The following is a 27,256-nucleotide window of genomic DNA, read 5'->3' as shown; positions in this document are numbered from 1 at the left end:
GTAGAAGTAAAAAGTACGTCGTAATAAAAGTATTCCTAAAAGTAAATTTTTTCAAAAAGGTTACTCAAGTAAATGTAATTAAGTAATTCTGGTCAAGACATAGTCCAAAAATATTTTTCTTTTAGAAAGCTTTAAATCTGAACAAATCTGCTCTTATTTTACCATAACATTTTGGAATAAGTGGCCTGATTGTTGAAGATGTTGGAGACTTTTCCTCCCATCCTGTTCTACACCGCAGCATCTTGGAAGTGACTCACTGCTCAGGGCTGTTCAAATTAATAACCATAAACGAAAAACTAACAACGTCTTCCAAATGGCCTTCAAGCCCCATCCTGATCAATGCTAAATAAAATTATTGTGACTATTTATGAGATGGTTGGCATGCAGCAGCTGAGTTTTATTTTGTGTTGGAGGGCTGTGTGTGTGATGAAGCTGGCTCAAGCAGCTTGGTGGAGGTGGAGTGCTGGCAAAGTCTTTTCACACATATGTGCAGTCATAAATCTATTACATGTGTGCTATATGTTTTGTTCTCAAAGGTTAGATGTTAGAAAACACTGAGACTGGATTTTCACAGTTTCCACAAGACAAACAATTTGAAATTTTCTGCAAAGGCTGTTTTATTGGAGAGCTGAGCATATTTAGACAAATCTGTTGTGCTGCTGCAGTCATTGTAATCTAAAGATTACTGCTGCCATCTGCTGTCTTCTGCAGCCCAATACATGAAATTAAACTCCACATACAAGGTTTTCGTAAAATTAAATACCTAAATATTTATATTTTCAGGCTTAATATGCCAAATAAACACAGATGCACCAAAAGGTACAGTATCTTCATAAAACCATTTTTTTAGCAGATAGAAGCGGATAAATAATTTGTCTCTATTTTTTACTATTTGTTAAAAATGTCACTATGTCATGACATCATAGTATGATAATCTGTGAAAAATGTCTATGCCTTCTCCCAGTGCTAACTAGAAACAACCATTCAGAGACAGGAGGAGCCTCTTAGCGCTGTCAATCATGCCCATGTGCACACAGCTTTTTCCATGATCAGGTGATGCCTTTCTCTGTTTGATGCAACTTTGTGAAATGTTGAAAAAGAAAACAAAACAATATTAGTAAAGTAGTAACAGTATTGTTACAAATAACTGTCAGTAGGGACTATCGTCACAATCTTGAAGCGTCTGGGTATTGATTTTCTTAAGTTTAAATTTTAATTATCCCCTTGTTTATTTACTTCTGTTCACACACACACACACACATATTATATATATATATATATATATATATATATATATATATATATATATATATATATATATATATATATATATATATATATATATAAAATGAAGATAAAGCTTCTATTTTTATAAGGTAACAGTGACCGGAAATTGTGTATTCTTCACTGCATGTGAGCTCTTGTTGTGAGACACTTGACCGGAAGTGAAGGTGTCTTGCCGTATCAGCTCTAACTTGACAGTTATGTGAAGATGGCGGCTCAGAGTCGCTCTCCGCCGCTGCTTCTGCTCCTCTCCACACTGTGTCTCTGGAGCTCGGTAACCGTCCTGGGCCTGAAGGTGGCGAACTTCCCGGCCGAGCCGCCCAAACAATCCGATGTCAGAGCCGTCGACCATCCGGATAAGAATGCACCTGTCGCCGCTGCCGCCGGGGCCTCTCAGCCGCGAAGGGCGAGCGGCTGGAAGCTGGCGGAGGAGGCGGCCTGCCGGGAGGACCTGACCCGCCTGTGCCCCAAGCAGACCTGGTCAAACAACCTGGCCGTTCTGGAGTGCCTTCAGGACCGCAGAGAGGTAAGCGGCTGGTGGACGAGTCTGCAGGGATTCACACCGGGAGGTGATGATAAACATGACGGGCATCTGCTGGGTGTGTCGCCCCCGGTTGGTGGTTAAAAGAGACGCCGGCTGTCAACGTGACATCGAGGCAGAGGGGTCCACACACCACCCGCTGCTGGGTTCTGACCCGGACTCAACCGTAAACACACATTCAGACCAAAAATCTCTGTTTTCCTCAAGAAAACACTCCTCAGACTCCTAAAGAACAAATTATTCTCTAAATAAATGAAAATACAATTAGACCTCTGGGTTATGAACAAGTAATAAGTCACTAAATAGTAATAAAAAAAGATAGGTGTTTTAGCACATTCTAGATGGTTTTACTTCATGTTTAATAAACCACAAGGAAACATAATGAAGTACAAAAACTAATAAAAAATGTACATCCAAAGCCTTAGTTAAAATCTACTAGGCTGATTCTTATGTGTAATTTCTATGACAGTATGATCTTAGAGAAGCAATTTATATAATTTTTAGATCACCTGAAATATTTTAAACATAAGCAAAACATTCAACTTAATAATATTTGGTAAGAGTCACAACCACAGATGGGTAGAGGTAACTTTTGTGCAAATAGTATATTACTTACCCTGAACTTGCATTTCACCTTTCCTTTAAACTTGGTCATATTTTCCTCACACTAAAAGTAACGTTTGTAGAACTAGTAGGGTGATTTATGTACGAGTTTATTGGTTGCTTTCCTGGAATATAGAGGTTATTTTTGAAATAGCTCACTGGTTACTTTTTCAAAACATGCATTGATTGGTGATTATTTTCCCATAACTTCTTAGTTACCGTTGCAATATTTATGGAGCCTGATTGCTGGTTTCCAGCTGTAAAAACTGAAGCTGTGTGCTGGCTCTTAATCGTTTTTCTTTGGGTCCAAAAATAATTGGTTCAGTTTTGTTACTGTTCAGCTGGAGAAAGTTATGGCACATCCACAAATTGATTTGTTCTGAGCATCTGTTCAGTGGCTGAATGGCCTCAGAGTCACCTGCTGACATTGTTATGTAGAGCTGTGCATCATCTGCGTAGTTATGGTAGCATGTAGATATTAAAGTTGAAGGGGTCCAGTATTGAACCTTGTGTATCCTACATACCCAGGATCTTTTCGCTACCATCTGCACCCTGCAGCCAGAGTAATTCATAATAAATGGATATTTGTTAGATTTTAGCATTTGTATGCTTATTTATGTCAGTATTTTCTCCAAAATGCTTATCTATGAGGAGAAATTCACTGACAATTTTTTGATTATGCTGACACTGAATGGCAATGTGTGTGTGCCAAATAGGAGTATAGGTGGAGCAGGAAATGATCCAGAGCCATAAAAGACAGACTGGTGGTTTAAAACGCACATCTTGAGCAGCATATTAACTTCCAAAGAGTCATTTAATAGTCAATAATCTACAAAAAGTGGAAGAGTTTCTTCATTTTTTGTTCTTTTTTCATGGCGTTTTCCATGTTATATAGGAAGTTTTAGGATCCTGGACTCTGCTCAGCTCTGTCGCTCGCAGTGTCTCTGCCTCTGAAATAATTATTGACTTAGTTAGATTGTAACTGAGCAGTCAAGTCATTCAGCTGTCAGGTGACTTAAAGGTCGAAGTCAAAACCAAACATCCTGCCAGCTTTTTTCTTACATGATAAAAAAAAATCCTTCCATATTTCTGCTCACGTGCCTTTTGACTGGAGTATCATTGGATGGCCTCTGTTGTTTTGATCTTCACTCTTATCGCTGTAAGCCGATGCTCATCAAACATGGCTGCCGCTTCCTTGTCTGTTAGAGGTCAAAGGATTTGCAGTGACCGTTTGTTCCAACTGAGAAAAGCTTCAACAGCTCAGCTTTTCCCATTCTTTCATGTGGAAACATTATTGTTGCAGTATCTACAGTATGTATATGATTATGCATGTTTTCTTGTATGCCCTCTGTTGCTTCCATTGGATTTCTCTATTGAGTTTACTGTCTAGATCAGCGGTCTGCAACCTGAAGCTCCAGAACCGAAACTGGACTTTACACAATTTGGCTAAAAAAAAAGAGCAGAACCAACAAATTTTCTGAAACGATTAATTGGACTAATCGTGATTAATCATGACTAATCAACTATTGAAATATCGTAAACTAATTTAACAATCCATAAATTGTTAATTGCAGTATACAGACCCCAAAAAAGGCAATTCGCTCAAACAAAAGCACAGTCAGAGAAGTAATTAGGCCAAAACTGTACCAAAAAACGTATACATTTTGCTTTCAAAACACAAAAACAAGCCTTTGTTTGTAAATATGTTTTACCCAGAACTAGTGAAGTGGTATAGTTTTGGCTCACCTGGTTCAAATTCTGTTTGAAAAAAAAAAAGAAAAACAACTTATTAAGCACATTTTGCTTTCCATTCATTTATTGGTTAATTAAAAAATTAATCAACAGACCAGCCCTACATAGTATTGGTGTTAAGTTAAGCAGATGTATTTCTAATATTGTGTAAAAATAAAATGAAAAAAATAAATGAAAATTCTGCAGAATGTGCCAATTCTATTATTTGAATAATCGATTAATCAATAACTACAACATAGAGACTCCAAGAAAAAGGCAATTTGCTGAGAACAAACCACAGAGCAGTAATTAAGCTAAAGCTATACAAAAATATTTACATTTTGTATTCAAATAATCAATTACTACAATATTTTTTAGTTGCAGCTCTAATTCGCTGTAGTTATTGTTTTTTGCAGACTTTATTAAAGATTTGCTGCTGACTTTAGGATATTTTTGCAAACAGAAGAGTTCTGGTTTAACTAAAATTTTGCAAAAGAAAGCCCAAATCATCCCTCCTCATGCTTGGTGATGGGTACGAGGTGCTGATATGCTGCGCTTCATAACAACCTGAATGTTTTCCAGTCTTTTTCTAACTGCATTGTCATGAAATTTGACATTTAAGATGCTAACTGAGTCCTGTAGCATCTGCGATGGAGCTTTTGTGGGTTTATTTATAGATTTTGGAGTTAATTTTATATAAGATCTGCACTGCATTTGTGTGTGAGAGACTATAAGTGGCTTTTCCCTACAGTACAGATATAAACTACAAAGCACTTTATGAGCGTGTTTGAAAGGTAAGCACATTTTGAAGCTCTTGGTTTCTTTTGCAATGTGAAGTTTTAAAAACGTCTTTATTGGGAGGAAGAGGACTATAAAATTCTCTCCGTTGCACATTTACTCAAGGGTTGTTATTTTGTGGCAACACAAGGTCTCTCTCTCTCTCTCTCTCCGTTTTACTGGACATACAGAGAGCCCCTGTTACACTGTAAAAAAATTCTCTTTTACAATAAGGCTGCAACTAACGATTACTTTAGTAATCGATTATTCTCATCATTAATCGGATTAAAAAAGGCACATTCTTTGTTTTCAATTAACCACTGACATTTTAAAATACAATATTATAAATACATTAAAATACGCTAATAAACAATTTAATGCCTTTTTAAATAAGAAAATAATCATTTTACTCCCTAAAATGCAATAACATGGCATTCCTTGATAGTTTGTAGCGAAGGATGCATTTGCAGCTAAAACATACTTGTAACATGTGAAAATCTCAGGATTTTCTGTTTGACAGCAATACAGTGTAGGGCTGATCGGGTGATTTTTTTTTTTTGGATTAACCAAAAATAATTGGATAGAAAAACGATACTAGTCAATTTGAAGAAGAATTTGAACTGGTTGAAGGTAAAACTCCCACTAGAACATATTTACAAACAAAGAAAGTTTGGTTTATATGTATATATACAGTATATATACAGTATATATATATATATATATATATATATATATATATATATATATATATATATATATATATATATATATATATATATACTGTATATATACTGTATATATAGACACACACAGGCCTAATTCCTGCTCCATATATGTTTCTTTTTCACCAAGTTCCCTTTTTTATTGTCTGTGTACTCCAACTAACAATTAATCGATTACTAAATTAGTTAATTATTATTACAATAAACGATTAATCATGTTTAATTAATCACAGTCGCCCCGACTGTTAATCGGGGCGACTCTGGCTCTTTGGTAGAGTGGTCATCTTGCGATCGGAAGGTTGTAGGTTTGATTCCAGCTTCCTCCTGCCAATTAACCCCAAATTGCCTACCGATAAATATAAATGAGTGTTTGTGAGTGCGACTGGGTGAATGTGACGCTAGTGTAAAGCGCTTTGAGTGGTCAAAAATGACTGGAAAAGTGCTATACAAGTTCAGTCCATTTACCATTAATCATTTCATTCCTAGAATACAATGAAGTGAAAATGCAAATGATTGACCACTTTTCTAAGAAACACATTTACAGAAGAGTTGTTTACACCCCTCACCAACATGGCTGCTTATCATGCTAATATTTATAGTAGCAATTTTCCTTTTTAAGAACAAAATAAAAAAGGGGATTTTTTAGGTTTCTGTTAATCCCCATGTTGTCACCGTTCCTCCTTCACCGTCTCTCTGCAGCCATTAGCGATCCTGAGATAATTGCTTTGCCTTTAAACCCGCTGTGGCCTCCTGGCTAATGGCTCCTGCAAATCTGAGGAGAGGAAAACCAGAATCAGCAGCAGAGTTCGAGTCGCTGCTCCACCATCTACTGGGACTCCTGACTGACGGCGTCACAGGAGGTTGTGTTGCTCCAGTCAGGTTTCTGTCAGATCAACGCTTTACTCCGATTCAGTCATGTCTCTCACAGTTTTGGCACCTGGTTATTGATTTTTAATTTTTTTACTCAAAGCGTATCTTTCCCTCTATGAAACATTTTTAACTTATAAATGGCTTCATATTTGGGAGATTATTAAGAAAGAAATCAATGTTAGCTGACCTTGATAGAATTCTGGTTCTGTTTACTTTATCTGGTCTGGAAAGTTGTTATTTCCTGCGGTCATTGAATGCAGCAGCTCCTTAATTGTTTTGGGGGCTTTTTCTAAAACCACCCAAGGTTTAATTAGCTACTGAATAATTAAGAAAGTTGATTAGAGAAACAGTGCAGTGAGTCTGGTTGCTTTGCAGTGTTAGGTCAGATTTTCTCCTTTTCAGAAGATAAAATAAGAAATATTCTTATTAAATAAGGTCCTGAGTGGCTGTATCAGAGACATGGTTAGTGTGATGAAAGAAATTAGACTGTGATAAATTATTTCTGATTTTCTTTTTTAACTTTTATTTGCTGTTTAGCTAGTTTTCACCAGCTAGACAGCAAAGCAAACTTAATCTTGACTTATTTTTCTTTTTGTGCTGATTTATAGAAGAATTGCCACCTACCATTTCCTTCTCTTTGACGTCATAAAACTGAAACATTAGCTAACATTGCAAATTAACTTCTTACATGCTTTTTGTAAGCTAGCACAATAATCAATTCATAACTCAAATCTACAAATTCTCATCCCATTTTTATACAAAAAAAGAGACAACTATTGTTTTATTTTTCCTCCTTCAAAGTAAAACATTACAGCTTAACACAGGAACATGGTGGCATCACATTCGGCCATTTTGGATCTTCTACTTCCTCTTTTTGGTTTTCTTTTTCAGAGAAACCATAACCACTAACTTAATAAAGTGTAACTTGCAAAAGAAATAACATCGACAGTCTATTACACCTGTACAACTCAATCTGCAGTAAGAAAATAAATCAACCAAATGGCGGCTTTTATAAAATGGAGGCTTGGAATAAATGAATTAAATTAATTGTCACATTTTTAGCAAGGTTCTATCTTTATGTGTGAATAAATTATTTTCTGTCTGAAAATAATTTTTTGTTTTTCGTCCAGGAAATTGAGCTCGCACCCGACTGCAATCATGTGAGTATTTTTCCTAAGTATGCAAGCAGTTGATTTCCACTTAGTAATTAAATTCAAAGCTGATTGGTCTATTGGTGTATGACTTAGCCAATCACAACTTTGGATCTATTTGAGGAACCATTGTTGCAGTTTTACTCAGTTACATCAATTTAATCCAATCTTTTGTTGTTTTGATGCATTTATTACATTATATTTACATCTAATTATGTATTTAAATATTAATTTGACAAAATATTTACTGAATTGTGCAGTAATGAATTAGTTCTAAGGTTAGCAGATAGATTTAAGTGTCCCACGCTGGAAAGTTTCTTAATATTGAGATGCTTTCACATCTTAATCGTAGCTTTTTGTTTAGTTTCTTGTGAGTTTTTAACCTTTTTGTGCCCTTATTGTGCTCAGCTTCTGTGGAATTACAAACTGAACCTGACGACTGATCCAAAGTTTGAGTCTGTGGCCACGGAGGTCTGCCGGAGCACCATCGCTGAGGTTGGTTGCGTGTTTTTACACGGTATTTCCTGCCCTGATTTGTTTAGTTGACTCTTCTCATTCCCCTCACCTGCAGATAAAGGAGTGTAACGAGGAGGAGCGAGGGCGGGGATACCTGGTGTCCTGCCTGGTGGATCACAGAGGCAACATCAGCGAGTACCAGTGCAACCAGTACATCACCAAGATCACCAGCATCATCTTCAGCGACTACAGACTCATCTGTGGCTTCATGGATAAATGCAAAGAGGATATAAACAGCCTGCGCTGCGGGAGCATCAACGTAGGACAAAAGGTGACAGTGAGTGTGTGTCCAGCGCTTTACACTGTAAATATTAACCAAAATAAAGGAAATTTATTTACGTTTTTCAATGTCAATCTGAAAATCAGTTTTTCTCAAAACTAAAGTTAGTACATTAGATTATTTCTGTTCCTTTAATAGTAATAAATTATAACATATAATAGTGTATTGTATTGTTTTTATCTCCAAAGTGTGGTGCTGGAAAAGTTTGAAAACTTACCTTGAAAATGCTTGAAAAGTTCTTTAATTTTACTGTGGGAAACCCTGCATCTCTCCACAGGATACGCACTCGCAGGGCGAGGTGATCTCCTGCCTGGAGAGGGCGCTGGTGAGGCAGGCGGAGCTGCAGGAGCGAGTACATCCGATCAAAGAGGAGTGTCAGAAAGCGATCCTCCGGGTGGCGGAGCTGTCGTCTGATGACTTTCACCTCGACAGGCACCTTTATTTCGCCTGCCGAGACGACCGGGAGAGGTTCTGCCAGAACGTATGGAGACTTTCAAAGAACAACCAGCGGAAATTAATCAAGTTTTCACTTTTAAAACAGCAAATTTCTATTTCTGCACAGGTCCAGGCAGGAGAAGGGAAGGTCTACAAGTGTCTGTTCAACCATAAGTTTGAGGAAGCCATGTCCGAAAAGGTATTCAGAGAGTCGGCGGATTGTTACTGACTGGGGATGCACACAATTATTGGCTTATTAGATTAAAATTAGTTCCAATTGATGAACTAATAATGTCCGCTTAGACCAGTGGTGCCCAAAGTGGGTCCTCGAGGGCCGGCATTTTAGTTCTCTCCCTGGTTTAACACACCTGGATCAAATAATGGCTCATTAGAAGGCCTAAGAAGAACATTGACATGTTGAAGAGGTCGTTACCAGCAGGGTGAGAACTAAAACATGCAGGATGTCGGCCCTCCAGGACCGACTTTGGCCACTCCTGGCTTACACCTTTATAAATAAACACTCAAAAAACTCCTTAAGTTTTACCCTAACACATAGTTCTCATGTGGCATCACACATCTGGGAACTTTGTAGCTGACAGCCATCTTGGTAGGTGTCATAGCAACTGTCATGGCAGTTGCTATGGAGTTGCTATGACAACACTAAACAAGCCACCAGCTTAGGACTATTTCTTGCCTTGTTCCTATCTAACTTAGAAACAATAAGTAAATTACAACTACTTGAGTACTCTACCCACCTCTGTGTAATACTAAGATAAATATCAGTGATAATTATTGTAGTATTTACTGCCAAAAACAAAATACTGCCCAACTAGCAAAATTAGCTTTGCTAATGTAACTTTAATCTGTTAGCTAAGACGGAGATGTAGCCTGTGTGTTTGTTACTACATGAACTTACTCTGCCAGTCACCAGATCCTTATTATTCATGTTAAGAGTTTGTACATCTTTTACAAATTCGTCACAACGTTTAAATCCATAGGTTTCAGGCTTTGAAGCTCCTCCATTTTGTAAACCTTTTCCTGTTCACTAAGTAGTGAACTACGTCGTAGGACGAGTTCAGAAAATTAGAATTGTGTGTTTATAATGCGTTAACACAAACGGTGACACGGTGGGCTGCCGTACCGCCTCCACCACCAGGCTTAGGGGGAATCTCTTACTAATCAATAACTTTGCTGACCCGTCATGAATCATACCGGGTAAAGCCTGTCCTCATGTTCCTCTCACCAGTGCAGAGACGCCCTGACGACCCGACAGAAGCTGATCTCCCAGGATTACAGAGTCAGCTACTCTTTGGCGAAAGCCTGCAAGCTGGACCTGAGGAAGCAGCGCTGCAGCCTGGACAGCAGCCTGCCGCGCGCCCGCGAGGCGCGGCTGTCCTACCTGCTGCTGTGCCTGGAGGCTGCCGTGCACCGAGGTGAGAGCATGACGACCCGACAGGTTCTCCTCCTTCACTGTTTAACTCCATCCAGCTGTTTCCTGGATGGAGAATCCCACAGCATGATCAGGGTGTGTACGGATGCTTGAAATCTTTCAAAATTCTTGAATTTCAATTAGAAAGTGCTTGATTTCTGTAACAGGGCCTTGACACCAGGCCCTGTTACAGGGCCTTGACAGTGTTTCATATTCAAACTTTGCAGTTTTGTAATAAAGTGCAATCTAATGCAAATTTTACATTTACAGTTGAAACCAGATATTTAAAATAATTAAAAGACAGATACACATTTTATTTCTCACTGTCTGAAGTTAAATCAGACCTGATGTATTTTGTTTTAGGTCAGATAGAATCACCAAAATTTATTTCTGTTTGCTAAATGGAAACAGAAATAAATAGCAGGACATTCAAACAATCATCCAAACAACTGGATCTGTTGAATCGGCTCTAGATAACTATATTGATGATTTCTTCTCATTTAAATTCTTTCTCTAAATTTTAAGATGTTTTTTTCTGTTAAAATTATTTTCTAATGTTATAACTATATTTTCTCAAACGTAAAGAATAATTCTCATAGCCTGACCCTGAAACTCCATAGTACAACTCACAGAAAGGATGATTGAAATAAAAGCTACTTTTTGAAAATATTTTCTGTAATTTGTAAAAGTGAGGCAGGAAATATATTTTATGTGTAAACCATGTGAAAATGGAAAAATTCAAGTGCCTTGAATAGTTTTCTTGGCACTGTATCTCTTTGTTGGTTCCAAATAACCTCAATCCAAAAAACATTGTCTCTGTGCGTTTTTGTTGTTTTTATCAGAATATATTCCGATCCGTTTTTGTGTTGTGCAGGCCGTCCGGTGAGCGGCGAGTGTCAGGGGGAGATGCTGGACTTCCGGCGGATGCTGATGGAGGATTTCTCCTTGAGCCCGGAGATCGTCCTTCACTGCCGGACGGAGATCGAGGCCCAGTGCTCCGGTTTGCACCGTAAGGGCCGGACGCTGCACTGCTTGATGCGACTCGGCCGAGGCGACCGCAGCAGCGCCGTCGACAGCGTCTGCCAGAGCGCAGTAAGAACACAACAAGTAAGAAATCAGAAATGATTATTTCTGGCTTTTCTAATTTTGAGTTTTGCTACAGCTGCAAACTCTGATCCAGTCTGCGGATCCTGGAGCCGATTACCGGATCGACAGAGCGCTGAACGAGGCCTGTGAATCCGTCATCCAGACCGCCTGCAAACACATCCGCAGCGGAGACCCAATGTGAGTGTGATGGAAATATTACAATAAGGTCACATCTGCTAGTCATGTTATATGAAATGCTTGTGAACTCTCACCAAAAGAACTATTTGGGTTACATGTAGAAGGTTGGAAGTTGTTTTCTACAGCTGCATCAGAACCAGACTGTCTCGCCTTTGTTTTTAATTCTTTATCTTTGGTATAAAGATAAAGGTGAGATGATGGAGAACACTTTAAGCAAAATTATGGTTCCAAAAGAAAAGTTAAAATAAATAGATAATTTAAGAGCTGAACCGTTGCAGATACAGACAGTAAATTTAATGTTATCAATGAGAATTACAAAGCGGTCTGTCAAATTTTAAAAGGAGGGATTGTGTAAAATAAACTTTTTTAAGCTGTACATCATGTTACAATGTTAAAAAAACATTTGATTATTTCATGCATGTTTGAGGAATCATTTAATTCTTTTCTAAATTAAATTGTATATTTATCATTTTTTATAACTGAAGGTGACATAGTTACTTTTGTTAGTCAATGTTTTTTTACAACCTCTGCTGACCAAAGTGCTTCACAACGATCACAGGTAGATAAATGATAAAAACAAGAAATGAAATTAAGTGTGATAAAAAATAAAGATACAGTAGATAGATAAGATTTATTTGTCATTGTCATCAACAGATTACGAGATTGAGAGAAAATACAAAATAATAAAATTGCAAGTAAAATACCAAAAAATAATAAAAACTAATTTCAGTTGCAGCAATTTCCCAAAAACTCAAATGAATTCCCTCCTTTTTTTATTTATTTTTTTTGTATTAAATGCTTGAGTCTGAAATTGAACGTTTTAAGTTTTTGTTTCTGGCTCAGTATTTGACAGATTTGTGTTTTTGCAGGATCCTCTCCTGCCTGATGGAGCATCTGTACACAGAGAAGATGGTGGGCGACTGTGAGCATCGCCTGCTGGAGCTGCAGTATTTCATATCCAGAGACTGGAAGTGAGTTGCTTATTAGCTGCATCGTTGGGAGGATGCAACACCTTAACCAGACCCTCCAGAAAGTTCTGATGACAACTATTAATACAAATTCGCTCAGCATTTGCAAATTTCTTTAGAAATTTGACCAATGTTTTCTGTATTTCCTTATTTTTTGGCCAGTTCATTTTGCCTAATTTAACTTCCTATTTTATCACACCTCAGATAATGTTGGCTAACTGATGATCCGTTAATCTATACCAGTATTTCATATTAAGCTTGTTAACAAGAATACTAATGTTGTTGTTACATATTATATATTCTATTGCTAGGCAGGAAAAAACCGGGAATAAATCCCTTTTTTTGAAGGACAATTTTCTTTACAGAATTATTTTCTTATTTGTAGTTTCAGTTATTTTGTTTGTTTATATTTGATATTTAAAATGTCTTTCCAGTTGGAGTTTTAAATGCTTATTAGAATTTAAAGTTTATTGATCTCTAAGAATGTCTTTTTGGGTTATTATGCCCTTGTTACCATTATGTTACATGAAAATGTTTTCAAACTAACAATATCACCTTTTATCACTTCAGACAATTTATCATCCAGAAAAATGTGTTATAGTGAGCGGCCCAATTTGGATCTTTTCACCCCAACAGAATCCGATCGGTGGAACTTCCTATGTGGAACCGGGTCTGTTTACTTATATTTTGTGTTTTCTGCAGATTGGACCCGATCCTGTACAGGAAGTGTCAGGGCGACGCGGCCCGACTCTGCCACACCCTCGGCTGGAACGAGACGAGCGAGCTGATGCCGCCAGGCGCCGTTTTCTCCTGCCTGTACCGCCACGCTTACCGCACAGAGGAGCAGGGTCGCCGGGTAACAGCAACACTCTGACGTCCAAACAGACGCAGCTTTACTGCGACTCAGCAGTTCTGGGTGATAATTTTAGAACTTGTGTCTTTAAATTTGACAGGTGAGACCAAATATGCAGGTAAGAGCTGTCCAGTCTCGACTAAAATCAGGTGAAGGGTTAAAATAATCTGATTTTTAATTTGTCTAATGAGTAAAAACGGCAATCTGGATTTTTTTTAGCTTTATTAAATTATCAACCAAAAACAGTTGAAACCAGAAGTTTACATAAAAAAACATTTTTTTCTTCTCTTTTTGTAGGTTAGTTAGATTTAGCAAAATTATTCCTCTTTGCTAAATGCTAGGAAATATAACAAGAAGATGTTTTGGACATCCACGTGGTCCATATCAGAGATACTTCTCTTTTAGACTGTATAGACTGGGTTAAACCTTTTGGCTTCCCTTCCTCACAACAGTTTGCTGGAGTTCAGGTCCATTCCTCCTGACAGAACTGGTCTCACTGGGTCAGGTTTGCAATCTGCTAAAACTCCTCTATGGAAATGAGATCAGGACTTTGTGACGGCCAGAACGCCAACTTAATCTCCTTAATCCACTTTTTAACAACTTTAGCTGGATGTTGAGGGTTATTGACCATCTGGAGCTTTTACTTCCTGGCTGATGTTTTAATATTTCCTCATAATGTTCTTTGCTCATGATCCCTTCTAGTTTATAAACCAGTTCCTCCTGCAGTAAAACAGCCCCACAACATGATAAGGTCTCCCCCAGAGGATCATCAGCCTGGTGGACCACCAGGCTTTACTCCCCCCCACCAGGCTAAGCATAGTTTGCCTATTTTAAATTGGTTTTTTATACACCACTAACAGAAAAGATGGATTAAGTAAAGCCTGGTGACCCGCCACCAGGTGGCCCGTTACCGGGGTAAACCCTGATCATCATCTGGGCTTTCCATCATTGTTTAAATAGATTTTCAAGACATTAATAACTAAATCTCTGACACATTGTCTCTCATTATTCTGGCGTTTAGCAAATAGAAATAATTTGGATAATTCTAAGTGGCTTAAACCAAGAGTAGTTTGGTCTTTAACTTCAGAAAAACATATTTGTCTTTGTATTCGGTGTAAACTTCTGGTTTGTAGTGTAAATCACGCAATACTCCTTTAACATTAATTGTGTGTTTGCATTTGATTGAATATGAACCCAATTAAAAGTTTGTACATTTTCTGAGGGTTTGTATGCTAACAGTTTTGCAGCTAAACTAAGAAAAACGAATTGGTAAATTTGCAAAGCAGATTGTACCGCCTTTTAATTTCAAACTGCATGCAAACATGGAGCTAACAAGCTAAAAGCTTAATTCTGCTCTGGAGCTGTGTGCAAGCATTTAGTGGAAAATAATTTTATGTTTACTGGAGCCTTAGAAAATGGCATTCTCAAAGACCTGAGCTGTTTGCAACACGCATGTTGTGTTAAAACAATAACATCTGCAGAAGGTTGGTGGTAATCTGGTGGAAAGGGGAGGGAGGATGCCAACAGTACAACATGGCTGCCAGGAAGAAAGAATTGAGCAAATTGCCTTTCTGTGTAAATCTGAAATTTGATTTATAGGTGATTCTGTTTAAAATGGGCCAAATAAATCAAAATGAATCACTGACAGAGATTAAAAGCAGGTAGATGCTTTGAACCGGCTCAGTGAAATTATTCCTGATTTTAAAAAAATTATTAAATCTAGAGATGTGCCAATCTGATATTAATATCTCTATCAGTCCCAATATTTTACAAAATTAGACCTGGTTTCAGTCTAATTCTATGCTTTGTGCTCTGAGCGACATATTTATAATTCCTAATTGCACTTTCTGAACCATTTGACAGGTTTGTTGTAGTTTATTGTTACATTTTACCAAGATAGTCGACCTGTTGTCATTTTCAGTTTCTTTATTATTTATTTTACACTGACTGAACAAATTAAAGTTGTTTTTACATGTTTGACCAAACTTGTGAAGTTATTGGTGTATTTAAGTGTGCTGTACTGGTGTAAAGTTATCAAATTAATTTGTAATTCTGTACATTTATGCCTATGTTTAGAAAAATGTAATACCTGATAACAGTTTATAGAAGTAAGAGTTAAAAGAAGAGCAGGTTGTGTTTGGAGGCAGAAGGAAATCTGCGCTGACATCAGAGAAGCAAGTGTTGCTGCCCGTCAGTTTAGGAAAAGTTTGACGGAAAATATTTAACGGCCATTTTTACAGAAAGAGTAAAAATTTACAATCATAACTCTGTCATTCATCAGCATGGTAGTGGAGGGCTGATGCTTTGGGCTTGTGAGGAACGTCTGCATCAGGTTTTTATGTTCGTCTTCTCTTACGGTGTGTGTGTGTGTGTGTGTGTGTGTGTGTGTGTGTGTGTTTTTGCAGTTGTCTCGGGACTGTAAAGTGGAGGTTCAGAGGATTCTCCACCAGAGGGCGCTGGACGTGAAGCTGGACCCAGAGCTGCAGAAGCGCTGCATGACCGACCTGGGCAAGTGGTGCAGCGACAAGACGGACACGGGACAGGTAAGACGCACCTGAACCGGGACTGATGGTGCTATAAAATGGCACATACACAATACCTTTAAAAGTTGCTAGCATGTTGTCTGATAAAGAAGTACTCAATTATAATAAACTAAAAGGTTATTAAAAAGGTGAGACACAGCAGGATTAATGGGAAGAACTGTTATTTATTTATGCTCAATGCTATATGTTAGTGCAAGGTCTAAAGTATGAAGACAGAAGTGGTTTGGATTCTGAATGTTTTGAGTAAAACATTCAGAGTCCAATTTGACTCTGAATGTCAAATTGGACTTGATTTTAACAACTGAAGGTAACAATGTCTCTTGATTGTGCTATAAAATGGTATTCTGTTCCTCGAAAACGCATATTGTCCCTTTAAAAGGTTAAATGATGCATTTTTGATTAATTGCAGGTAGAAATTACTTCCAGAAAGTAAAAATGAATCTTTTTGGAACCTGTTTTTGTTTGTATTTAGGAGCTGGAGTGTCTGCAGGAGCATTTGGAGGACCTGGTGTCCAGCTGCAGGGAGGTTGTCGGCAACCTGACGGAGCTGGAGTCAGAGGTCAGAGTTCACATCATCTATTTTATAAAACAAACCAGTGGAAGCAGCTGGACGGACGTAACACAGATGTTCTGAAACATCTGTGTGTGTTTCAGGACATCCAGATCGACGCCCTGCTGATCAGAGCCTGTGAGCCCGTCATCCAGGCCCACTGCCATGTGAGGACGGCCACACAGCCAATCACAGCTCATCGGTTTTACCTTTAAAACACTCACCTGTTATGTTTATTTACGTTCAGGACGTAGCTGATAACCAGATCGATACAGGAGATCTGATGGAGTGTTTGGTCCAGAATAAACACCAGAAAGAGATGAACGAAAAGTGTGCAGTCGGCGTCACACACTTCCAGCTGGTCAGTCTAAGTCGCATTTCTATTTATTATTATTAATATGTATTTCCAATATTTATCGATTCATCTTGCTCAGAAATTTCACTCAGGGTTCGTACAGGTGCTTGAAATCCTTCAATTTCAATTAGGTGTTTTCAAGGATTGGAAATTAGAAAGTTTGTAGTTTTGTAATTAAGTGAAATCTAACATTTGATAAAAGTCTAAATTTTAAAAACAATTATTTACAGTTAAAACCAGATATTTTCCATACAACTAATAAAAAACAGACATTTATTTCTAAAGTTAATTCAGACCAAATTTTACTTGTTTTATGTCAAAATTACCAAAAATAATCTCCATTTGATAAAAGTCAGAAAATGTAACAAGAACATTGATGAGAGATTTTTGTAACTTATTGAATTTGATCATTTAATTTGACCAAGAAGGTAATTTACCTTTACAATATTAGTTTAGACTGTTTCAATATAATGAATATTTATTACTGATGTGTGTAATTGAAATAAAAGTTCTCATATTTTGTACGTTAATCAACGTTATTGAAATTGGGGAAATTTTAGCTAAATTTGTGTTTTGTTCTTGGACCAGTCGAGTGTGTTGGATGTGTGTGAGAAAAACATTTCAAAACGTAAAATGTTGTTTATCTTAGTTCCTAGAAAGTAGAAAATTATCACAAGACATTATTAATAACAGTAATAAATTATATAAAATAATGAGTCGGTTTTATCTCCTGAGTGTTTTGCTGGAAAGGTTTAAAATCTTGTCTTAAAAATGGTTTAATTTTACTGTTGGAAAAGCGTATGAACATTGTCCATTAATTCAGTCTAACTTATTTACTTTTCATTTGTCTAATTTTAGATTCAAATGAAGGATTTCCGTTTCTCTTACAAGTTCAAGATGGCCTGCAAGGAGGACGTTCTGCGCTTGTGTCCCAATATTAAAAAGAAGTGAGAGGAAAATATGCAACTTCACAACTCATAGTAACCATATAGACACATAAATATAGACTGTGTTTGTATTTATCCTGGAAATAACTCGACTTTATGTTTTACTGTAGCAAACGATCCAGCAAACGATTTTATTAATCGATTACTCTGATGGTTAATCAATTAATTGGATAAAAAATTGTCACATTCTACAGATTTTTCATGCAACCACTTAAGCCTTTTTATACAATATTAGAAATACATTAAAATACGCAAATAAACAAATAATTCAATTCCTTTTTTAAATAAGAAAATAAACTTTTTATTGCCTAAACTGCAACAATCTGAACTGAGTTTAGCTAAAACTGCCACTTGAAAAGTTTTGGTTAAAACATATTTTTTACAGACAAAGGTTTTTTTTTATCTGTTATCCAAAATTTATTTATTTCTGTACAATTTTGGCTTAATTACTGCTCTAAATATGATTTTTTTTTTTCAGCAAATAGCATTTTTTTGGAGTCTGTATTTTCCAGTTAACAATTAATCGATTATTGAATTAGTCGCTTAATCACAATTAAGCATTTCAGGCTTATTCTACAGCATCAGTTTTTCATCCCTCCATTAGCTGCGGCTACTTATACCTGCCCTGTTCTTAGTTTTGAAGTACGCAGTGTCATTTTATCCATCCTATATGGATATATTTCATGCGTCGTATGCTATAACATAGCATGCAGATTCTGCTATTTATTTTTTTAAATAAAAATGAAACATAACATAACACAGAAGCCGATAAAAGCCTTTGAATTTGCTTTTCAGACCGTCTTTTAAGTCTCCGTGTCCGTGTCCTTGCAGGGTGGACGTTGTAATTTGTCTCAGCACCACAGTGAGGAACGACACGCTGCAGGAGGTCAGAGAGCAGCGAGTGTCTCTGAAATGTCGCAAGCAGCTGCGGGTGGAGGAGTTGGAGATGGTAAACACAAGAACCGGACCGAACCGACCTGCTGTCACCTTCATTTCTATCCAACCAGAATCTCTGTGTTCGCAGAGATTCTGCACAATCCCATCTTTAATCTGCGGATATTTACAGTTTCATTAGAAGGTTACAGGGCTGGGCAATGAGGTTAAAATATAAAATCTGTTGGTTTTTTTATACCAGATCCGATTTCTTTCCAAAAAATGACAAAAAATATTGTCAAAAGTGACTAATTTCAATAATCCATTATGTGAGTTGCACAACAAAATATTAGGGCCAAACTACAACAATTTTTGTTTAATTATGAGAATTTAGTCACAATATTAGCAGCATAAAGACACAATTTTACCAGAAAAAAACATTTTAAAATAACAAAAAAATGTCATTTTAATTAGAAAAAACCCTGGATAAACCAACTCAGTCTGTGATTCTTTCTTCAAAATAGACAGTTGTTACACAATTGTTTCAAAATCCTGCAATTGGTAATAATTTGATGTTGATGTGTTAAAAGATTAAGTATTTCTTTACCTGTAGAAACCAAAGTATAACTTCACAAGATGCTTGTGAAGTTATACTTCACAACCTGTTGGGAGTTTTCATAAAATTACTCCTTTATTCTTCTAATGTTTCAACTTTATTCTTGTAACATTATGACTTTAGTTGTCTAATAAATTTTAAAAAATCTTAGCTTGGATCTAATATTCTAATTCAATTCCTTTTTTAAATAAGAAAATAAACTTTTATTGTCTAGTCCAAAGTTTGAATTTAGACTTTGGACTAAATTCAAAGTCCAGATAAAAAGAAGCGGTAAAACATGCTTGTCAAGCAAGATGGCCGCCACTCTGAACAATGAAACCCAACTAGAACATCGGTTTAAAAAAAAAAAAAAATGACTTTCCAAAAATTTAAATATTCAAAATCCAAAAAAACATCAATGAATTAATACAACGATTCATTACTCAGCCCTAAAAGTTTATAAACATATCATAATCATGGATGTTAGCTTGTTTTATGCAGTAAAAGAACAGATCTGGGATAAATTCTGGAAAATCCTTCCATATTTTTCACTTAGCTTAAGTTTACACACAAGAATTTCAACACAATTCCTTTTTCATTATGCATTTTTTCAGTATGTAATGCACCAGAAACAACATCTCAGCATGATGCTGCCACCACCATGTCTCATAGCTGGCGTGTTCAAGTGGAAGTTGCTTGTTTTAGGCGTGTTATATTTACTCCGATACATTTACTTGTGTATGTCTTTGGTGTATTTTTTACTGGCGTATGTTTTTATTACTACTCTTACTTGAGTAACATTTCTGGATTATCTACTAAATAAATGAAAAACAAACATGTTTTAAATAAAAATTCACCAGACAGACACACACCTGCAGTCTATGTTAAGGTTTCATGAGATTTTTACTGAAAGAAACTGATTTGGAACATTTTTATTTTGTAATTGTGTTATTTACATGAATTATTTTTCATTTTGGTCTCTAAAATTACAACATAACTTTAGATCTTGGTGCCCTGATGTTTTTAGATAGATCATTTAAATGATAGATCATTTTTAGATATTAAATAATTGATGTCATTTGAGCAGCATTTTTACCAAATACTTTTTTACTCTTGGTTGGCTACTTCTTACTGTTGCCTTGTAAAAGTAATAATGTAAAATGTAAATAATTTGTTCATTCTGACTCAGTCTGAAGACATTCGGCTGGAACCGGAGCTGTACGAACCCTGCAAGTCCGACATCAGCCGCCTGTGTCCCAACGTGGCGTTCGGGAACGCTCAGGTAACATCTCCAGAACACTGCATGCCTCTTTGTTTACATGCTTGACCTCTGACCTTTCAGCCATGTCTTCCCAGATGATCGAGTGTCTGAAGGAGCAGAAGAAGCAGCTGAGTCAGCGCTGCCACCAGAGGATCTTCAAGCTGCAGGAGGTGGAGATGAGCGACCCGGAGCTCGACTACCAGCTCATGAGAGTCTGCAAGCAGATGATCAAGGTGAGCTGAACATGGACAGGAAATGACGTCACGATGATGTCAACATAGTCAGGCAGTAACTAGTTACATTTACTCTATTACATTTAATTCTGTGACTTTTTTGGAAAAAAAATACTTTTAGGAGTATTTTTACTGCGCTGTACATTTCACTTTTACTTCAGTAATTTCATTATGAAGTATTTCTGCTCTTACTTGAGTATGAAGGTTTTGGATTTTCTACCCCCTGAATGAAAAAACAAACATGTTTTAACCAAACATTCACCACACCTGCAGTTTCTGTTAAGGTTTATAAGATTTTTATTGAAAGAAAAAATAAAATTTTCCTTGCCTGGTTTCATTTATTTACCATTACTTATATAGATTATTGTCATTTTGATCCATCTGATGTTATCATTTTTACTTATTAAATTAGTTTTCCTCTTGTATTAAAATGGCCAACCGGCTTTCCATAGAACTGACCCGACGTGCAAAATGTTTCATAACAGCTTGAATAAAAAAAATAATTTTAACATTATTTTGTGTCAGCCGTGTTAAATGCTGACTGAACAAATTAAACGTTATTAAACTTAAACATATTTATAAAATATAACAAAACTAGAATCGGTAGGGTTGCTATATAGAAAAACGATGAAAAGAATAAAATATATGAAACAATTAATTCCCCCATGAACAGATTTTCATTTAGAAATACCGTCTGTGGGTTCTTTAGAATGAATATTAAAACTGAGATCCATGAAGTGAATTAACTCATGGCAGCGGTCAAAATCAACCGTAATTTTTATCGCCATGTTTTTCCCCCATCATGTTACTTTTTCTCCGTTTTTCTGTCGTGGCACATCCGTCATTTTTAGTTGAGAAGTTGCCGGTACTCCGTCACTCAGCTCGGCTGAATAAAGCACAATAGAGATGAAAACGTAGCTTATTTAGCTTGTCGAGTGTTTATATTTCAAAACAGAATCGCATAAAGAGCATTTACATTCCACTCCGAACTCCTTTTGGACCGTTTCTCTTTACCGTCCTGGCATGGCCGCCATCTTTGATTCTTGTCTCAACGGCTCCGCTAATAAAGATGACCAGCGGCGCCCTCTGCTGGATGGCGGCCAAACTACAACACTGAAAGAGGGTTAAGCGGACGTTATCCGATAGGAATTCATTTTGATCTAATAGCCCACGTATTGACAACTAATTGTAAGGTAATGAATTGTTTGCACTTAGATCGCAAAAATTCCAAGAAAAAACATGGAGCTTTGTGGTTACAGTGTGAGAAAAAGTGAAAAAACTCTAGATATGTTAGTGTGTCAGTATTTCTGACGGCATGTCGTCCCTCCTGCAGCGTTTCTGCACTGAAGCGGATGCCAGGAACGTCCTGCAGTGCCTGAAGCAGAACAAGAACAGCGAGCTGATGGATCCAAAGTGTAAGCAGATGATCACTAAGAGGCAGATCACCCAGAACACTGGTAAGATCAGAGAAATACGCGTCTATAAATCAGATTGGAGTATTCTCCATCTCACTTTTGGCCCTTCTGCAGACTACAGACTGAACCCGGTGCTGAGGAAAGCCTGCCGAGCCGACATCCCCAAGTTCTGCCAGTCCATCCTGAACAAAGCCAGCGAGGACAGCGAGCTGGAGGGTCAGATCATCGCCTGCCTCAAACTCAAATACGCCGACCAGGTGTGAGCCTAACTCACCACTTCAGAAATGACTCAGTAGGAAACAAATTCACTTGTCTGATGCTGTTATACTGTGATTCTGGTTCGGTTTTGGTCCAGAGGTTGTCTCCAGATTGTGAAGACCAGATCAGGGTGATTCTCCAGGAGTCAGCGCTTGACTACAGATTGGACCCACAGCTGCAGATGCACTGCTCTGACGAGGTTAGACTACTAGAAGTATTTCTAATTACTACACAGCAAAAACAGAAATACTTAAAAAGTATTTTTGGTCTAGTGCAATTATATTAGTACACTTGAAATAGGACAAAACTAACATAAATAACTTTTCAGCAAGAAATAGGAGCTTGTTTTACGTCAGTAATTCCTTAATATTGATTCTAGTTCCACTGGCAGATTATTTCACTTGTAACAAGACATTTTTCCTCTTCTATAAATAAAATAATCTGCCAGTAGAACTGGTATTTTTTTCACTGCAACCAAACTTAAAAGCTTTTCTTTTAATACACCAAACAATAGAAATGCCTGTAAAATACTTTTTAAGTTTTAGATCTACAATAAAAAACATCCCTCTCCTACAAAAAAATAAATAGACAAAATTAAAGTTTATTTGCTTGATTTTATTTATTTATTTTTGACTTAGAAAAAAAAATTGGACACCCCTGCAGTAAAGGAACGCTATTTGTTGCATTTTAGGCAATAAAATGTAATTGAATTGTTTGTTTATAGCATATTTGTAATGTATTTCTAATATTGTATAAAAAAGGCTTAAGTGGTTAAATGAAAAATCAGCAAAATGTGCCAATTTTTTTTAAATTGGATTAATTGATTAATCATCAGAATAATCAATTACTAAAATAATCATTGGCTGCAGCCCTACTAACCAGCAGTAAAGGAATCCGATGTTGTTGCATTTTAGCCAATAAAATGTTTATTTTCTAATTTTAAAAATTATTTTAAAGTTTATCTGCATATTTTAATACATTTCTAAAATTGTACTAAAAAGACTAAAAAAAATTGCTAATATCTGATTAATCAATTAATCAATTAATCATCAGAATAATCCATTACTAAAACAATCGTTAGTTGCAGCCCTACTAATTTGCGCTGTTAAGTACGGTGGAGGACCCATGATGCCCTGGGTTTCTTGTTGTGCTACCAGGAACTCTCTGAAATGCCAGTAAAGGTGAAACGAAGCCGATTTTCCATGTTTTTCTCCTGCAGATCTCCAGATTGTGCGCGGAGGAGGCGGCTGCTCAGGAGCAAACCGGGCAGGTGGAGGAATGTCTGAAAGGAAACCTGCTGAAGATCAAACAGGAAGCCTGCAAAAAGGTGAACCACCGCCGCCGCAAAGTCAATCTGTCAGAACATTTTCTAATCAGCTTCATTCACAGGAGGTGCTGAACATGCTGAAGGAGAGCAAGGCGGACATATTTGTTGACCCGGTTCTCCACACGGCCTGCGCCCTGGACCTCAAACACCACTGCGCCGCCATCACACCGGGCAGGGGCCGACGTGGGTGATTTTTATTCTGTCTTTACGCACAATGTCCTCCATTTTAATAGAAGCGCTTGTTTCTCGGCTGCAGAGATGTCGTGTCTGATGGAGGCGCTGCAGGATAAGAGGATCCGACTGCAACCCGAGTGCAAGAAGAGACTCCAAGACCGCATCGACATGTGGAGCTACGCCGCCAAGGTAACGCCGCCGCTTTTTAAAAAAATGACTTTTCAATTTTTTTTGTTTTTTCTTGAAAATATCTGACATTATTTTCAAGAGTTTTCTAGAAAAGTATTTCCCTGCAAATTTTAGAGTTTTGAAACTCAGAAATTTCAAAAAGGATTTTCTTGAAAATATCTGAAATTAATCTAGAGGTTTTTTTCTAGCAAATCTTTTACTTTTCAAGCTCAAAGATTTCCAAGTCTATTCTAAAACAAATTCTGTTTTTTTTTTCCAAGCAACTTTTTAACATTTTAAAATAATTGTTTCTTGAAAGTTCTTTGGCCAAATTTCTTTTTACATTTCTTGTCTACATTGGCCCTAGTACGCTGTGGTATAATGTGACTTGCTGAAACCTTCGGCTACCTGTTAAAACGTTGTTTCCGTTTCCGGTGTGGCCTGCAGGTGGCGCCAGCTGAGGGATTCTCGGACCTGGCCGTGCAGGTGATGACGTCGCCCTCTAAGAACTACATCCTGCTGGTGATGGCGCTGAGCGTGTGCGTCCTGTTCTTGGTGGGGCTGCTGTGCGGCCGCATCACCAAGCGAGTGACCCGGGAGCTGAAGGACCGGTAGAACCGACTGCTCTTCCTCTTCCTCCGTCTCCCTCAGCCACCGCTAACAGTGCCAACGCCACTTCCCAACCTGCTCTCCTCTGTAGAAAACCAAATGCTTGAGCCTCCGTTTGGACTTCTCTGAACGCCTGGTGTGGCTTTTTGGAGACGAAGCCGCTCCGTTTATTTAAACTCCTCCATGAACGCTGTTGCCGTGACGACAGACTGCTGCTGGGCTGTTTCCGGACGGTTCTGGCCCAGTGACGATTTATTTTGGTACTTTTATCGCAGCTGCTGTGTAATTCGCGTTTGTTTGAAGCAAATCTCATCGGTTCAGAATCAGAAACTCCGAGCCGGTCGTCATGAACATCGCTCCATTTAATTTAATACGAACATTAACTTCACTCCACTTTTTTACTTCAGTGTCTGATTTATTGAGAGTGTTCTGATGACAGCGTATTAGGGCCATTTTACGTACGAAAAAAGGAGTACATTTCTGCAAAAAAAAAAAAATCCAAAATTTTTAAATTAAGCTCAGAAAATTTCCAGCAAAATGTTGAAAGTCTGAAAAGTTGAAAGTTTTTTTTTTAAAATTTGACATTTGTAATTCAGAAAATTTTTATATTTTTCTTCTTGAAAATTTCTAAGATCAATGTCAGAATTTTGAGTCTTTGCTAGCAAAGTTTTGACCTTTTAAATTAAGGAATACCAGAAGGTGGAAAACTCATATTTCCTTGTGTTTTCTTGAAAATTGATCTCAAAATTTCTGTTTTTTCATTTTCAACTTTTGAAACTCAGAAATTACCACTTTTCTTCTAGAACATTTCTTAGATTCAACTCAAAATTTGAGATTTTCTTCTTACAAATTTTAAATTTCCGAAATTCAAATTTTCCAAGTCTATGATGTTCAACTTTTGAATTTCCGTGTTTTGTTTTTTTTGTGTGAAAATTTTGGAGATTAAATTCAAACTAAAATGGCCCTAGTATATATTCTTATGTTGTACTTTCCTTTAGAGTGTGGAAATATTTCTTCTGCTCATCCGGAAGAACAGAAGTGGAATAACTGAAGCGAACCAAAAATTAAATTGAAACTTTTTGATTTTCACCATAAAAAAAATCTAATTAGCTTAATTAATAATTTTATGATGTGGAAACAGCCTGGAACTGAGGATTGTAATGAAAATGTAAAAATCAAATGTTTAATATGCTTTAATCTAAATTCTTGTAGCTAATATTTGCAGATTTTTTACATTAATTTCTCTGAGGGATTAAGTGAATGTGTAGCATGTAAGCTGGTCTATATTCTCAGAGGGAAGCTAGCTGGAAGCTAATGCTTAACGAGTTTGTTTTTAATTTTCAGCTTGTACAGATTAAATGGTGAGCAGTTTTTTTTTATATGCCATGTATTATGGAGAACAGATTTATTATTGTGACGTCTTATTTTGCTGTACAGATTCAAGTTGTCAATTTAATAAAAAAAATGTCTGCAGTTTTCAGATATTTGGCTCACATATCTTGTACAATTAGTGAAATTATATTAGTGTGTCTAGAATGTTCGACTCCGTTGTAGATGGAAAACAAAAATAGAGTTCAGCCAAAAAAATCTGAAATTTGGAGATTAATCTGATTTTTTTTTTTTATTTAGAAAAAATTATAGTTTGTCAAAAAATTGCTGGAAAAAACCCTCAGCTTTAGAAATTGAGAAATTTTCTAAAAAAAAGACAAAATTAGACGTGCATTTGAAAAGTTGAACATTTGCTAGAAAACCCCCTAGAAATTTTGAGTTTAATTTGAAAAATTTTATAGAAAAATTAAATTTGATGAGTCAAAAGTTTGAGATTAAGAAATTTCCCAGAATAATTTAGATTTTACAGTAAAAGAAATTCTAGAAAAATGCTAAAATTTTGAGATGAATTAAAAACGTTCTAGAACAAAAGAGAAGTTTGAAAGAGTCAAAAACCTCAGGCAAAACTGTAATAAAATATTTACATTTTGGATTTAAGATTAAAAATAAAAAACTTCCAGTGGCAGCTTCAGCTTCACCTGGTTCAAATTCTGTAAAATAATAATAAAAAAAGTATTGCTATGCAATTATTAAAGAGTTAATCCTATAAATAATCACTGCGTTTGACATGCTGATGTTAAAAGCATATATTTAGCTACAGTTGCATCATTTGATATAAATGATCAAACTTTCACTAAAGAAATGCTGTTATTGCATTTTAGGGAATAAAAGGTTAATTTTCTAACTTACAAAGAATTTAATTATTTGTATATTTTTAAGTATTTCTAATATTCTATAATATAAGCTTAAGTGGTTAAATAAAAATATCCGTGAGTAAAATTACTCAGTAACTCATAACTAATTAAAAGCTCCTGAAATTACAGAATTATACATAAAGATCAGCTTCAGACATTACAACTCAGTTTCTCCTCTATTATCTATGTACAAGTGAAATAATCTGTACTTTTTCATCAAAATTAAGGATTTACTGACTTAAACTTCCCATCAACTTAAAT

At 36.6% G+C, this 27,256-nt stretch overlaps 1 protein-coding gene across 2 annotated transcripts; it reads left to right on the top strand.

Annotated features, from left to right (window-relative positions):
- The first annotated feature begins 1,461 nt into the window (after positions 1 to 1,461).
- LOC116718336 (Golgi apparatus protein 1-like) lies at positions 1,462 to 26,236 on the top strand. Of its 2 annotated transcripts, XM_032560170.1 has the most exons (27): positions 1,493 to 1,810; positions 7,659 to 7,688; positions 8,088 to 8,174; positions 8,251 to 8,466; positions 8,753 to 8,956; positions 9,038 to 9,109; positions 10,157 to 10,343; positions 11,214 to 11,431; positions 11,502 to 11,623; positions 12,493 to 12,594; positions 13,294 to 13,447; positions 13,545 to 13,562; positions 15,850 to 15,987; positions 16,460 to 16,546; positions 16,642 to 16,704; positions 16,785 to 16,898; positions 17,751 to 17,839; positions 18,671 to 18,788; positions 20,497 to 20,589; positions 20,664 to 20,801; positions 22,135 to 22,258; positions 22,331 to 22,473; positions 22,572 to 22,673; positions 23,694 to 23,801; positions 23,864 to 23,984; positions 24,058 to 24,164; positions 24,591 to 26,236. In XM_032560170.1, the coding sequence occupies exons 1-27, from the start codon at positions 1,493 to 1,495 to the stop codon at positions 24,756 to 24,758; spliced, it is 3,441 nt and encodes a 1,146-aa protein (XP_032416061.1). In that variant the 3' UTR covers positions 24,759 to 26,236. The 2 variants fall into 2 exon arrangements, with proteins under 2 accessions (XP_032416062.1, XP_032416061.1); XM_032560171.1 differs by lacking the exon at positions 13,545 to 13,562 and having other exon boundaries at positions 1,462 to 1,810; positions 24,591 to 24,758.
- The last annotated feature ends 1,020 nt before the right edge of the window (positions 26,237 to 27,256 follow it).

This window comes from Xiphophorus hellerii, chromosome 4 (genome assembly GCF_003331165.1).
Source record: "Xiphophorus hellerii strain 12219 chromosome 4, Xiphophorus_hellerii-4.1, whole genome shotgun sequence".
NCBI lineage: Eukaryota > Metazoa > Chordata > Actinopteri > Cyprinodontiformes > Poeciliidae > Xiphophorus > Xiphophorus hellerii.
The sequence above is the reverse complement of the archived record's forward strand: the minus strand, read 5'-3'. Positions and strand labels throughout refer to the sequence as shown.